General features: G+C 35.4%; 1 protein-coding gene across 2 annotated transcripts in view; it reads right to left on the reverse strand.

The window, feature by feature from the left end:
- Slit2 (slit guidance ligand 2) overlaps positions 1-16,475 on the reverse strand; it is a 307,698-nt gene that overhangs the window by 69,259 nt on the left and 221,964 nt on the right. Inside the window, exons 10-17 of one of the 2 annotated variants that reach the window (XM_070012747.1) lie at positions 12,382-12,453; positions 11,821-11,892; positions 8,384-8,455; positions 6,862-7,005; positions 6,572-6,735; positions 5,564-5,587; positions 2,163-2,313; positions 1,058-1,132 (exon numbers count right to left, since the gene is read on the reverse strand). In XM_070012747.1, coding sequence (XP_069868848.1) covers positions 1,058-1,132; positions 2,163-2,313; positions 5,564-5,587; positions 6,572-6,735; positions 6,862-7,005; positions 8,384-8,455; positions 11,821-11,892; positions 12,382-12,453 — 774 coding nt within the window. The remainder of the gene's footprint in view (positions 1-1,057; positions 1,133-2,162; positions 2,314-5,563; positions 5,588-6,571; positions 6,736-6,861; positions 7,006-8,383; positions 8,456-11,820; positions 11,893-12,381; positions 12,454-16,475) is intronic. The other variant, XM_070012748.1, reaches the window with a different exon arrangement.

The following is a 16,475-nucleotide window of genomic DNA, read 5'->3' on the forward strand; positions in this document are numbered from 1 at the left end:
GAAGAGACTAGGATGTATCAATGCTTAGAAAGCATCAGATATCCATATGGCTACTGGTTTATTTCCAGTTAAACTTTTTATGTAAGAATATTTTGAAACAGACAACTCTTAGCACTATAGATAAAACTTTCAACTAATATACAATGCTTGCCCAAAGAGTAACAAGGTCCCCATTAAGGTAACAACTTTGCCGAGGCTCTTTGTTTTTCTTCCTTCCTTGCTCACTGAAGACCACTGGTGGCTCCCCAAAGAAGATGATTTTTATAGATCTTTCCTCTATTCCTCTCTCAATATTGCTCAAAGCAGCTGTCCAAAAATTACTGTATTCAAAAGTATAATACAGCTAAAAAGAATCAGTATGTAGCACCCAAAAGGAAGACAGCTAAGAAATCAGAAAATGCTGAGGAGATAGCATATTAGAGTGAGATGGTTCAGCTGGCTAGGCCACTGAAAGTCTGGCTGACTGAGGTCTATGCACCTGTCAGCTCATGGGGAGGTAAGGCTCCTTCTTATCTAAAGAGGCTCCCTGTCCCTGCATGGTGGCCTTTGTCCTGTCCCCCTTCCCTCCTGCTTAGGAATATGTAATGCTGACAGAGTATTGTTGAAACTGCTGAGTTTATGAACTTAAAATATGAGTTGTGGACATGTAGGAACACAGATGAGCTATCAAGCTCTAGTTTACCAGCCATTAATTCTAATGAAAGTTTAATGAAGCAAAAAGACAAACAGTTGGCATGAATGTGCTTCAAGAAAATAACAACGTGATTTGGGGAATAGTCAAGGAAGTTACACAACAGCGCAGAGCCCATTTTCCCATCCGCTGCAATGGCTGGATTCATGCTGTGGTCACAGCCAAACAGCTGTCTATATCAGAGCAACAGACAAAGGCTTTGATTGGCATCATTTGAATGAATATGTGGGGGAAAAAATTTTAAATCAGATTTCCTGCTTTATTTAATATTTTCTAAATAAAATGAATTATCACTCACCTGAAAGGCATAGGGAAAAGACAACAAAACACTACAGCTATTGAAAACCACCACTCTAAACCACTTACATTTTACGTAATTGAGGAAGTTTCTTAAAGATTCCTGTGGCTTCCAACACTGTGAATTCATTGTTATTGAGACGCCTAGGGAAACAAGACTGCAGGTTACATGATCAGTGACAGTGGAGGAGTTTCATTTTTACTTATCAGAATAAATGATACCATTATTTAATGACAATAACTAAAATAAGACGATATCGTGCAATTAACACAGAGATCTATGGGAAGTATTTTCCCACTGCAGTCAAATTTTAGTCATCAAATGGTCTTATAAGCATTCTTTCATATTAAGATTCAGGCGGTCAGAAGAAAAAAAAGCATCAAAACCAATTCTACCTCAGTAATGTCTAGAACATTCTCACCAACTCTTTTCCACTAGTGCCTCTCCGTTGAAGAACACCATCTGGTAATTTGTAGCATTACATTGGACTATACACACACTGCTAAGACATTCTGTGTTTTCCTTCTATGTTTAGGACACTAGCACTATATAAGTAAGAGTCAATACATGGAATCCTTAGTTGGTCCCAGAATTAACCAATAATTCCACATACACACTTTTTTTCACATCTAGTACATGTTAGGTTCAGGATCAATGTGAGGCTTGTAAACATAAATCACATCACAGTTGCCTTTTGTTTTCCTTGCTCTGCTGTCTACTAGTGAGGAAAACAAAACCGGACACTTTGCCCTTGGCTGCAGGTCCATTGCTGAATCTTTCTGTCTGTGAGTCAGTGAAGTGGTAACACGGATCAAAAAGGACTCCTTTGATTAGATTCAAAAACTTAACTAAGATGTAAAATGTAGACACTAAACTATATCCAATTTCACTTATCTCTGTAAGGAATATATACATTATGTTTAAACTAAGTTCTTAGAAGTGGCTTTGCGTGTAGATGACACCCAGAGTAAGTTCAAAAACTCCAATACTCATTAAGTGTAAACTGAATCAACTAATTGTTCCTTCTACAGAGACAAGCTACTTTCAGGGCTATGTATATATATCAAGATAAATGCACATACTCGGAATAAAAGTGGCAAGACAAAAATTATTCTTCTTCGATACTTTTAGTCCTTTTCTAAGCCCAATGAGGGATTTCTAGAATGAACTTACAGCTCTGCAGTGTACTGGGGAATGTGGTCTGGGATTTTGTTGAGTTTCTGGTTGGAGCAATCTACTGTGGTCCCTTCACAACGGCACTTTTCAGGACAAGCCAAATCTGCGAAGCAGTCTCCACTTAATTTTGATCGGTAATCTTCTGTACCTACGGAGGATTCAAACCAAAAATAAAGAGAAAGATACTGAGTCGAAAAGTCAGAATATTTGTTAACTTGTAGGCAGAAAAGAGTAAGAAGGCTATAGATTATGCAGCGGGGAGACAACTTAGGGAATTTTGGTCAGGAGAGGGTTACAAGAAAGGCTTGGAATTTTCTGGAAAAAAAAGAGTGACCAGATTCACATGACAGGAAAAACATTAATAAAGTTGAGCTTTTCACAGCCGTACTTTCTGCTGATCCAGTTCTGAGCCATTCTAGACTATTTCAACAACTTAAGCACACAATGGCTATGTATTGTTAACAAAGAAAAGAAAAGAAAACAACGTTCATTTTTTTTCTGAGTCAAAAATTGAAAATATCTCCAGTGATCAACATCGTCCTGTGTTATAACATTAACAAATGAGGGCTTTCAAGGCAAATACATGTCCTCAGGTTTGTTTGTTTTGCAATTTTCTGTGCATTTTTATTGTTCTAGCCCTGTCGCATAATCTTCAGAAGTACCTAAAGAGCCCTCTTTGGGTTTTTTGATATTTTTTTTTGGTTTGTTTGTTTGCCATTTAGATTTTATGCAAAGAGACAAGTAAATCCCGATTGGAGCCTCAGCAGCGTGTTATGCTGTAGAAAGCTGCGTGACGTTCCATGGTGCTTGACGGAACCATGTTTTACTCATACCTCGCAACCACATGGTTAAATCAAGCACAACAGAAAATCTCGCTACGTTATCACTACACCAACCACTAGGCCAGAGGTCAGACCAAGAGGAGAGATGAAGGGAAGCAGGAGAACAAAGCTATACAGACATTTCTGGAAACGTAATAATACTGTTTACATGACATGCATTCTTCCTGCAGAATGTGTATGACCATAGTAAGAGTATTACTACCGGAGAGTTCCTGGAAACACAAAGAAGGGGCTAAGACTCAAAGGTGCCTCTCCAATGTTCCTCAGAACTGCGCAAGGGAGACCGTAGCTTTCAGGAGCAAGGAGTGGAAGGTAAAAGCTACAAGGACAGCAGGAAAGCTCAGAAGATTTGTGGTTTACTTCTAAGAGAGGGGAGAAAAAGGCGCAAAAGACTGAGACAAGAAGGTACATCAGGGATTGAAAAGGGAAGATATCATGTTTCAGATCAGACACTTTTACTTACAGCCCAAGTGGTGAATTCCTGCAAAAAATAAAAATCACCAAAGAAGGAAAGAAAGACAAGAGTAACCCCAATTAAGGTTAATAGGCACATATCTCAAACTATACTTTTGTCTTTTTTTTAAGCTTGTCAATTGTAGGGCAACAGCATGGGAGGATGGATTTGTCATGCTTTGAATAATCTGTAATTTTTGGAAGCACACTGGCTTCATGGGAAAAGTAATGGCATAAAAGATGCAAAGAACGTCAAATTCTTGTCAATTTCCTTAAAAAGTTGGACTCTCTGCAAGATGTATCACTAGTATTTAGAATGCTGTATAGAATAGAAATTGGCAAGTACATACCTAAATATGAATGGAAAACCAACCAATCGTAGGTATCCTTAAGGGCTATAGTTAAAAAGTCCATTGAAGTAGAAGCCTAGAGAATCATTCTGTGTCCTGGGTATTTTAATCATCATTTTGAATAAAGTAAATAATAAAAAAAGTATATTCAAATAGAGTAGTTGGAATGATTTGATAATAATGAGATACATGAAATGCTACAATTTGGGATTTAAGTCATGTTGATATGCTATTCCAAACTTGGAAAATGGCTTTTCTTCAGTTTGATAAAGACTATCCCATGATTTTCCAATTTGTAATTATGCAACAAAATAATACATTTCAAATATTACCAATGAAGGCCAATCAACTATTCAACTTGTTACATGTTAGTCAAATGAACATAAAATATAAAATATTCCTTGATCAATTCAGAATAAGTACTATACCTAAATATGCAAATCATATCTCAATTATACTTCAATAATTACAAACAATAAATATCTCCTTAAAATAGCCATCAAACACCAATTTTTTTGGGGGGGGTCCAGTCATGGGGCCTGAACTCTGGGCCTGGGCACTGTCCCTTAGCTCTTCAGCTCAAGGCTAGCACTCTACTGCTTGAGCCACAGCACCACTTCTGGCTTTTTTCTTTTTGCTTATGAGGTGCTAAGGAATCAAATCCAGGGCCTCAGGCATGCAAGGCAAGTGCTCTACCACTGAGCCACCTTCCCAGCCCAAACCCAAAGTTTTTATAAGAAAGTAAAGATGGTTTTGTAGCCTGACACTGTAGAAATGTCATTTTGTTTACAGCTTTTATAACACATTGTAGTCTAAAATATATGCAGGAAGATGGTAAATGTTGCCAATCAATACTTAACATATATTTTTAACATAATGATTTAAAACAATTCAGGAGACATTTTACACAATTGGCAGGCAAGAGAAATAACTGATAGAATGCAGTGTAAAGAGCTAGTTCTCAGACCATCAGTCTTTAGTGTGCTGAACTGAAATGAGGTCATAAAACAACACAATTACTTTTCTTAGAAGCATTTAATCCATCTGCCTAAATAATTCAAGGCATTTAGTACCGTGATCTTCTAAGGTTTTCCTGATGGACACCAATATTCTAATTGTGGATTCATATTCTCAGTCCATACAGGCAAGATTGCAAAGTCACAGATAAATAAGGAACCAGTGCAGTTAAATCATCACAAGGCTTCTTTATTTTTATTTTTTATGTTTTGGTATAAAAAGGTAAACCAATAGGAGTCAAAATGCTTTCTTTAATGTGAAAGACTTAAAAAATACAATTCTCCTGTTGAACATTCAGGTCTGTATGTTTATAACTGATTTCATGGAGAGCTAGCTCTTTGACATCAGAAAGGCTCTGTCTTTAAAACTAGCTCAGTAAGCTATATTTTAAAAACAGCCTGAAAGATCTGATATATAATGTAGAGAGGAAAATGATTTAAGTAGAGAGCCATAGGTTCAAATATTTTTAGCTACTGTGAGGAATTGTAGATAATATGCCAAAGTAAAAAGGAGAGGGGAAAAAATGTGGGAGTTTAATCATAATGTTGAACATCAGAAGCTGCATGCAAAGTTCAGGTATTCAGGAAGACACTACAGGTGATCTATGCATAAGTCACTCTATCTATAGAGTATTCAGTGTTCTTTCGAGAGCATGCATATCAAAGGTTTAGAAGCCATATTTCATAAGGCTAGGAAAGGGTGTCTGCTGTTAGTCCTACCACCGAGCAAAACCTACCTGGAATGAAATACTGTTCTTTAGCTAAATAAAAAAAAAAAAGAGAAAAAAATAGAAGATGCACCTGAATGTCAGCAAGCAGAGATATGAGTTATATTAGATTAAGAATGGACTACAGTTACCATAGGTAAGTGAAAAATGCATATTCACTAATGTTTAATAATGTACAGTGAATAACAAATGCATCTATTATCATGAACAATATAGACAGCCTGGTTCTGATATTAGCTTTTTAGTATGAATTAATTGCCCAACGTAAAATAGCCTGTAACAGTTAAGTAGCAAACTACCAAAAAAACCCCCATAAACAAAACAAAAAAAAAACAGAACAAAAAAACCCCCACAACATAGATAATACATTAAGTGATCAGAACACAGATAAAAGACTGTCTCAAAACAAGTATGGTCAATATCCAGTCTTCTACATAATAGCAATAGTGTTGAATTTATATTTAGCTCTGTATCCAATGTAACATTCAAAGTTGGGTTTGGGGAATTAAAATAAAAAAACAACAACAACAAACAAACATGTGTCTCCGCCGTGCTATTCAAAAGAAGAGAATGTAAAGTGACCAAAGTACAATTAGAGGATTGAGGACAGTTTCCTCCTATTTCTGGGCCTGACCGAGTCTCAGGACTCTGAAGAAACGAAAACATGACTGATTATTTGAAGCCGGTCAAAGAGAATAATAATACAGCACACACGAGACTTCACATATTTTTAAAGGCATTTCAAGTGCACTAACAGGCCCTGACTACCTATAAACCCTATGAATGTCGTATAACTGCCTCTTGGCACCATTTCCACTTGACTCATTAGGCTACTTCAGGGCTGGCTAGGAGACAAGGGAGGGTGTGCCCGCATTTCTCCTGCTTTATTTCTTCATGGGCAAGAAAGGGGTGCTACAAGGTCTGGTCATCAGCCTTATAGGCAAAATCTCGGGGTGAACGACTTGCTTTTTGTGGGGGGAGGTCCCCAGGGAAATGTCTGAGGAAGTTAGAAATTACCTGAACAACGGAATTTCTTGCTTTTGATCTGTCCGATTCTTTTGTTTGCCAAGCGGCGGGGGCTGGTGCAGCGGGCACCGCTGGTCTCAATGGGGTTGGTATGGAGATAATCCGCCAGCCACTTCAGATGGCAGTCACAAATAAAGGGGTTCTGCGCCAGATGCCTTGTAACAGACAGAAACAGCTTGATATGGAACTTGCGTGGGCCTCAACTCCCACGTTCAGAGTAAAACAAAACAAAACAAAAAGTCAAGGCTTGTCACATTTGGTCTGGATTTTCCTATACATACATCGTTTGGATAGCCCGGAGAGCTGAAAAGGTGCCTTTGGCAATGGTCTGCAGCTTGTTGTCGTACAGGGAGAGCAGGTTCAGGTTGTGCAGATCCTGAAAAGCATCTACACGGAGGCAGTTTATCTTGTTGGCATTCAGTAATCTGCATGATCAGATAGTTGTACAAGGTCAACATGGCACCCGCTCTAGCGTGGTTGTAAGCTTTTCCACTTCTTCAGGCAATGTGGCCAAGAAACACATTTGTTTCCATCTCAACAATGACATGCTACCGGAAATACTAATCTTAGATAGAAAGGGCTGGAGATTTGAGGTTTACCTGAGTAAACCAAACAGGCAAGAGCAAATGAATCTCCATCTGTGATATTTATTCACCTATCCAACGAAATTGGCTAAATATATGTTAAGGAGGCTGTAGAAGGAAATAATAGACAACACTAGGTGCAACTCAGTCTCTAGAGTTGAAGATGCTTAGCACAATGAAAACCTCTCCGATCACTCACTGGGAAAATTCAGTCTGTTTTCAGCCCGAGTAATTATTCCAAAGCACACACATCAGCTCAAGTTACTCTTAGTCAGTTTACAATCACCAGCCCTACAGTGCTCAACAGGATAGGTTACCCACTCCTGAGAACTTAGCACATTTCATTTTCTCCTCCTAGCTCCTGTGGTCCAGCTACACAGGTCTTTTGTTCTTTTTTTTTTTAATCCTCTCATCCAACATTCTGCTCCCAGATAATCTGCCTGGCTAGCTAGTCCCTTTGCTTTGATCTGCTCAAATGTTTCCTCTTTCCAGCTTCCCTCACCACTCTCTTTCATGTTTGTATTTTTGATCCTTCCCAATTTCTAGCTCTCTCATTTCTTCATATTTAATGTGCTTTTTCTATTTTCTTTTTCTTTCCTTTTTAATCTTCCCTTCCTTCTTTTCCTCCCTCCTTCTCTTCCATTTCCTTCTCTTCTTTTCCCTTCCTTTCATTGTCTTTTATTTCCTTCCTTCCTTCTCCTTTCTTCCTTCCTTTTGTATTTTTTTGCCATTGAAGATTAGGCTCAACATTTCCTATACACTGGGCAAGTACACTATCACATGAACCATGCCGCTCCACCCTGCTCCTTTAAGCCTCGGCCTCGCTGACATCCAAGTTGCTGGGATTCCAGATGTATGCCACATCTAGCTTCTGCTTTCTAAAGTGCACATTCTCTTTTATTACATAGAATTTACTACATTAGGCCTGGATGCCACAAGGGCAGATGTTACACAAATTCATAATGATATACACTTAATGTTCATATGCTAATGACAGTGTAGAGAAAGGTATTTTGGGTCCATTTCAAAGTGTTGTAATTTCAAGCAAACAGCCACAACCAATGTTAAGTTTACTTGAGTAATCTTGCCCCTTTTACTTAGTTGCATCATTTGGGGTTGAATTGTCTGAAGCCTCCATCAAAATAGAAAAGGTAAACTAATAAAATATAATATTGGGTATAGTAGATCCTCAACAGATCTGAAGCAAACAGATACTTACAGCAGCTGTAAGGAAAATAGTCCTTCAAATAAACTCTTGGGGAGTTCTGTGATTTTATTTCCATAGAGGACACTGAAATACATTAAAATAAAAAAAATCAGCCATCAAACAAGCATAACAAATTCATCTAATATGAATGTACTCAAGAATAGAGCAGGTAAGTTGAACCTTGACACATTGTAACAGGTAAAATTGAATAAAAGTCTTTGGTTACATTATAGTTCATATGTAGGTTTCTATATAAAATATGAAAGACAAAGAAAAAGATTAATCTCAATTCATATAACAATTTAATTGCCCTTTCATAATCTTTTCCATTAAATTATATGCTTTCCTATACACCTGTGCAAATACACACATATACATATGTAAATAATTCACAGGCAATGAGACCACAGCATATGTACACTAAATATATGCACACTTATTTTAAAGACAACTTCTGGCCTCATTATATTGGTCAATGGTAGAAGAAATCCATATAAAGATAGGACTTTTATTTTAAACATACAATATATATTTTTGAGAATTGTAAGATCTGTTTAGAAGAGTGATCATGAATATAGATTTATGAGTTTTGAAATATATAACCCCGGGGGGGGGAGGGCAGGGATGGTAAGTGGAAATAATGGAGTACATTTCTTAATAAGAAATGTGCTCATTACCTTGCTCATGTAATTGTAACGGTATTTTCACAATAAAAAATATGTATTTTAATGTTTTCGTTTCTTTCATGCATGTGTTTCTAACGCATTTATAAGATTATTTCTTTGTTGCTTTGTATGTCCCTCCCCCACAGTGTAACCCCCACTTTCACTTTATTTGATGTCAGTATAACATGTGGAGGAGATGGGGACAAACAAGTCGTTTAAGGATTCAGGTGGACCTGTTGCAACAAGGAGAATTACAAAATGTCATGTCAAAGCAATTTTTACAATGTCGGTGTGGGGGGGGAGGGGGGTATGATTGGGTGGGGGGGAGGGGGGAGGCTGGGAAGGGAGGTGAAGGGTAAACAAAGGAGGAGGCTGCAATGCTTGGTAAGAAATATATGCATTATCCTGCCAATGTAATTGTAACCCCTCTGTACAGTATGTTCTCAAATAAAATAAAATAAAATTTAAATTAAAAAAAAACTTATTAATATAAAAAAGAAATATATAACCCCCAAGAAGTATAAACCTGAATGAGTTCTCACGGTATGTAACTCTGTTCAGATATAAAGTGGAGACATTAAATGCATCAAGGAGCTAGCAGATCTTTCTCAACATTGAATTGACAAATAAAAAGATGATCAATTAGCAAAGAAATAAAGTAAGGACTAAATCAAACAAAAGGAATGAATAGGCAATAGAAAGAGCAAAGGAGTGGAATGGAAAGGTTGACTTACACCAGTCACTTGTAAAAGGCACACAACACAATGTCTTATCTACTTATAGTCTTTCAAGGTGAGCATAAGAGCTATGTGTCAAAGAAGGCAGAATTATATTTTGGGAGAACATTTTTGTTAGTGTACTTCAACAACAGTCATAAAATGTTTATCTAAATTTTAACTTGACTCCATTTTGCACTCTATTTTAGGAGCTCAATTTTTTAAAAAGAATGATATACCATACAATATTTACATATAAAATATCAGTCACAGCAAAATTTGTAACAGCAAAAAATTAACCATGCACGAAATGCCTCCAATGTAAAAATAAGAATTTGTTAATATGCTTTCCTTCAATAAGATTCAAACTTTCAAGGATATTTAGTGATGTGAAGGTGTTTGTGCTATAACATTAATTTTTTTAATTAACAAGTAGTACTTTACAGCACTGTATTACAAGACTATATCAATTGGAAAATATGTAACCATACAAGCAGAACAAAAGTGTTTTACCATGTAGAAGTGTTAAAAATTTGGGTTTATATACCTTCTGGTATTTTCGTAGCTTGTACAATAAACATATATTATTTCCCAAGGTAAAAAGATATTCTTTTGGAAGAGAAATAAAAGCATGTCATGATATATGCAGGAAAAAGCTGAAATAACAATCTAAATAATTAATATGTTTGGCAGCTGTACATTATTTCTGTGTGGAAAGGAAGAAAATAACATATAAGGTAGATGAATAGAGGGAGGGAGATGCTATTCCCCTTTTAAGATGTCAGAGTGAGGTGCGATGGATGACAATAAATGAAGAAAACTCTCAAGGGAATAAGTAAAGCTGGGTGCTACATGGTGTGAAGAGACAGCCCATTTGTTCAGAAACCAGTATTGGGGCTGTAAAGTACAACATAAATTTCATTTGTATAGGACATAGATTTTCCTTTAGAAAGGCAAATGAATTACGGAAAGAAAACGATTTTTTAAAATTGAAAGAACAAAAGGGAAAGTTCTGTATGTCAGGGGTAAGGTGGGAAAAATTAAGTAAAAGTAAAATGTATCAATGTATTGTCTGAGGTCAAGAATAAGAGAGGAGAGGACAGTAGGGGACAGAAGGGAGTAGATTAATTTGGCAGTGACTCAGGATTTTCAGTTCAATACCTTTTGATTAATTTATTCAACAACTGCTATTGTATAGCTATCTGTGCCAGCCACAAACCCTCTCGTACAGAAGATGTTATAATGCCACACTACTTTTAATTTTGCTAATATCAAGGGAAGGCTCTGACTTAAGAAGGGAAAACAGTGAACACTGCAGAAAATGCTAAGTATTAAAATGTGTTGGTTTCTTAAGAGAATGTGAAATATAAAAATGCTGTTACTGTCTCAGTGAGAAAAAGAGTCTGGAGGATGAAACGGTTCAATAGATGCATTTTGAAAGCTACATTGCTAATAAAGACTTGTCTTACATTAATTACATCAAATAATAATAAATGGAATAACCCAAATTATAATGACAACAAACATGTCACTTTATCTATTAGGAGAGGGCTTACACACATTGGCCAAAAATAGTTTAGTTTCCTTCAGCAGATAGAATTTTGGTGGTCAAATACCAGCTTAAAACTGTTAGGAAGAAGGAGTAGAATGGAGTGGTCATTCACTATGCTTACCTGTTCTCTAGAGCCCAGCACCCTGTGTATCCTTTCAAAAGAACTGACAGAGTCCTCAGGCCAGGGTCAATGGACTTAGAGACCACAAATAGAGCATCCTCAAGAGCAAAATGAACTTTTCTATTTATTTCAAATGGAAACCGCCATTCTACAAATAGCGCAGCTTAAGGTTCCTTTATTAACAGCAAAACTATCAAACCATAAAATACCTACTCCTAAACCTGGCCCATTTTAGTTACAGAGGGTGGTCCCCCATAAAAATGATGAGATCCAGCAGTACTAGTTTATATTAGTCACGATTCATGTGTTTTCCTAAGCCTAAATTGAACGTTGGCCACCATGCTGTTTTGTAGATTCTTCTGTCCTTCAGCAAAGCTTTGCAGACTGATACTTACAGTGAATTTAGAGAGCGGAGTCCTTGGAAAGCATCTGGTGCAAGTTCAGAGATCTGATTATTGCTCAGGTCACTAAGATCAGAAATAAGGTTAGGTTAAATTAAATAGGATGCAGTGAGGTTTACTGTAGCAGAAGGAAATTTATGGGTTCTATAAGTTGGCTTTGCCCTTCTCAAGGGTTCTATAAAACTGAACATCAGAAGAATCATAAATTCAAAGATAAATCACACTTTTAAAATCCAACTATTGGCTATTTCCTTAAGTTCATATTAAAGATTTGCCATATCTTATTTTAAGGAACGGAATGGGTTATAATTTGTTTTATGTATGGACCACATACACTCAACCTGCTGTGAATTAATATGCGAAATTGCAGAAAACTTCAAAAAATGACATAGTTTAGTTACTAAGAATAAACATATTATTATAGAACTAGACAACAGATAGTCCAATAATTTAATATGCTTAAACTGTCAAACTCAAAAATATTTTATAGTTATCCTTGCATGTGGATAATCTGTATAATTTTATAAATTTCTTTTTTCTAGAATATTCACTTACATTCTTCGGAGCTTTTTGTATGGTGAGAAAGCTCCGGGAGGAATGACCTTGATTGAGTTCTGTTCCAAGCGTCTAAAATAAAATTTAAAAAAATCCAAGTTTTAAATGACAGCTTGTATTCTAAGTTATGCTTAATTTCCACTCAGGATTCATATCAAGAAAAAGCTAGTGTTGTTTCTTTTCTCTTCTCCAAAAGGGACTATTAAAATTAATTGTGCTTCCCTTAAAGGTGGAGCAAGACTGAAAGGAAAAGACAAAGCAGAACCAGACCATCACTCTGTAGTCTACACACTTGAGAAGAGAGACAGCATTTTTAACCAGCTAACTTGTTAGTATAATTCTGTGTTTGTCTTCTGTTTCCTTGTGGAGATCAAATCCAGGGGAGTGTTCATGCTAGATAAGCATTTACGAGAGTTACGTCCCCAGCCAGAATACATGTTAATACACTAAAGATAAGTAAAAGAAATTCACAGTAAACTCAGTTTAAAAACTGTTTAAAAGCTAATCATCACTCTTTCACAAAGAAAATTAGTATTGAATATAGAATTTTACAAAACCATTTTTCCTCTATGGCAAGATATTAGGTAGAAAAACTTAGTATATTCCCCATGTCATTTTGAATCTTCAAACGGGACAAAATTTGAAATTCCGAATCCATATATGCTGTAGAGATTTTCAGTAGGAGACTCTGGATTGTTGTCTCTGTCATCATGTGAATATTTTATATAAAAACAATGGCTGCAAAATGCATTCGAACAGAACTCTATTACTTTTGTGGCCCACTGAAATCCCTGATTTGAAAATAACTCTGGCATCATCTGGTCTATGGTCCTGCTATCAGAGAGAAGAATTTTATGTTCCTAGTTATAAAAACCCCAAATAGATTTCATTAAGTCACATGGTGAATATTTTTATTCAACAAAAAAATGCTGCTTCTCGACCCATTATCTCAACCTAAACATTGTCCACCCATCTCCTCCACTGTTCCACTCTGAATCCCAGAGGTACATCTGCAGAAAGCCACAGAACACAGGCTCCCTTGCCACTGAACTGGCCTCTGTGAAATTTGTCCACTAAGAGCCACATTAGAACTTTGCTTTCTTTCATCTTTGGTGCTTTGGAGATGGTACAAAATTTCTCTCTGCCAAATTCCTACAATTGGTCAACGCATTTTCTTCATAGTAAGTCCTTTTTGGTGCACTACCTGGCATGAGATGCATTTGCTTGCCCAAATTAAAAATATATACATTTGCCTGTGTATAAATGAGCATGCATCTATACGTTTGTGTACATATATGCATATTAATGTATATATATTTATGCACATGTATATACTTATCAATACAAACTTAAAAGCATTTTTGCATATGTGTATATATTTTCTGCTCAATGGACTGTAGCTCTGAAGGGATAAGTTTACTCCAAAAGACAGGAAATAAATCATATGAAGAAAATTTGGATTTAACACCTATCTTATTTATCTAGGTCTTAAGAAAGAGGATTAATTTGAAATGTTCTAAATGTAGTAAAGAACATTTAAATCATTTCACTGTTACATTATTGATTAGTATACACTGAATTGGTAGTTTACAAAATGTTTGGGCTGTGACCCGTTTTTATAATTAATGTTTAAGTTTTATGTAATAAATAACACAAAAACAAGAAGCTATGGATAGAATGTCATCTAGAGACTTTCATCGAATCCAAAAATGTTTCATACCAATGTGTTAAAGATTTTTTTCTCAGCAATATAATATTATGATGACAAAAACAATTCTTTGTGATGGAAGATTTCTTTTTTCATAAATAGATTGTTTCATATAAGAATCATTTTCATAAGTATCATTTCAGGACTTTAAGAGTAATATAAAGCATCCAGTAAATTTTTTTCAATCTTTCATTAATGCTTAAATATTTTATTCCTTCCCTGTGAAAATTATGTCGTATATTTGGAATTTCACTGTAAGCAAATGCAGACCTATTCATACTTCATCTTTTGTAGATGAAGCACTGCATTTTTCAAACAGATTTCACAGCTTAATTCTTTGATGCAAATTTTTCCAAATGTTGCATTCACCACTGAAACTTCAAAATGTTAATATGCTGAACTAAAAAATGTGACCACACTAATTCTATCATTTATTAAAGTCTCAGATCCCAGATTACTTACATAAAAACACAAATTATTCTAGCTGCATGAAAATATATATTGCTATGATAATTGATGCTTAATATAAAATTAATTTCATTAGTAAACATACCTAGTAAGACAAACAAAACAGAAAACATACTAAAGGCCATATTTTTTAAAATATGTAATGAAAATGTTATATAAATGATAAAATCACAATAATTCTTGCTGAAATAGCACTAGAGCTTATATGTGAAAATATTGATTCTAAAACAGGATAGTGATATTACATTGCTCATTGCTGTAACGCCCCGTGGCTTAATCTTCACATTGCAATTGCTTCACTAACACCCTACACGGTACAACAAAAAGCTGAATTGGTGCTCAGTGGATTTGTTTGCTTTTCTTTACTTTTCCGCTTACTTTCAAACTTGTTCCAAAACAAGTACTTGAAAGAGATCAGGTAGTGATATTTATACTGACTCAGTAGCTATTTGTGATTTTGTTACACTGCCTCAGCTGTCTATTAAGACAAACACTACTTCACTGTACATTTAGAGACAGAATCTCAACCATAAAAATGCGCTCACTTCCAGAGATAAAACAATTTTTAAAAATATTTTCAAATATTGTGTGTACAAACCATAAGCTAATGTATACTTCCTGTGACATACTGGGATTTTAGGATTCACTGTCTTCCTTTTGTTATAAAACCTTTATAGTATCATTGATGGACTAGAAACAACATCCATCTCAAATAGTTTCTCTGTATTAGAGAAATGGAAAAGTATTTCAACCAACAATTGACAAAGAAAAATATCAATTTTCAGGTTAAAGTTAAAAAAATTAAAAAATTACAATTTCTAACTCTGCTATCCTCTAATCTTCTCCTTTATTGACATAGAATCTGCTGGATTTTATAGAGTGCAAATTTGAATCCATTGTTCCATGAAGAAGCTAATTAAAGGCATTCTAGGGTTAAGAAAACAGCAGAAAGGCTAAGATATATGCTCATGTACAGGATGAAACTTGTCATAATTAAGAGGCTTCCAAATGCCAATCCTTCCGAGAAAGGGAAATATTTTTATTTTGAAAATAGTAATAAATTTAACAAAGAGAATAGGGAAGGATATCCTCTACAAGATATACAGTGTAGAAAATTATATTTTTCATGGAAATGTGACTAGAACACTTATATCTACTGCATTTATGCTATCACATCCAAACTATTTTATCACTGTGTATGTATGGATAAGTGTATCTACATAAATGCATATATATATATAATTACATATATTATATATAGCAGGCAGCTACCTATCAATCTCCAAAAGATGGTTGTTACTACTTCTTCAAACCAATAAAGAAATTTTAGTTGCATGCTTAACTGAATGAGAACGTCAACACTTTTGTAACTGCTACCTCCAAAACAATGTTGTGTATATGCTTAGTCAATAGAAGTTGGCTTTCTTTCCTTGGTGTTTCCTAGCCTAGCATTTCCCCCTCCTTTTCCTATTGCTGATTTATGGTACAAGTTTTTATTCCTTTGCAGTTAATTCCTACAGAATTAATATCAGACAATGTTTTACCACTTCTGGTTCAAATATCAACTGTGAACAATCATGAATCGCCCTCTTCACTATTCCTGGGAACTCTTAGAACATGGCAATTAGGAATGTTTAGCAGCTCAGAGGAGTCCAGTTGTATCACTTGTGGATTGTTGACTCAGTGACATATAAAATAATCTGCTGTGGTTACCAGTAAGATGATCTTCCATCTAATAAAAATGAGGCTATACTATGAATGGGGAATTAAAAAAGTACACCACCTCATTGGGATGATGTTGATAGTAAATCCTATTAGGTTATTTTAAATTATACTTTCTATACACTAGCATTTAATCCTTATTATTCTTACATTTTCAGTTCAATCAGTTTTGGAAAAATTTTACAATATAACATTT

This window comes from Dipodomys merriami, unplaced genomic scaffold, assembly GCF_024711535.1.
Source record: "Dipodomys merriami isolate MVZ:Mamm:240054 unplaced genomic scaffold, mDipMer1.0.p SCAF_9, whole genome shotgun sequence".
In the NCBI taxonomy this organism is placed as follows: Eukaryota; Metazoa; Chordata; class Mammalia; order Rodentia; family Heteromyidae; genus Dipodomys; species Dipodomys merriami.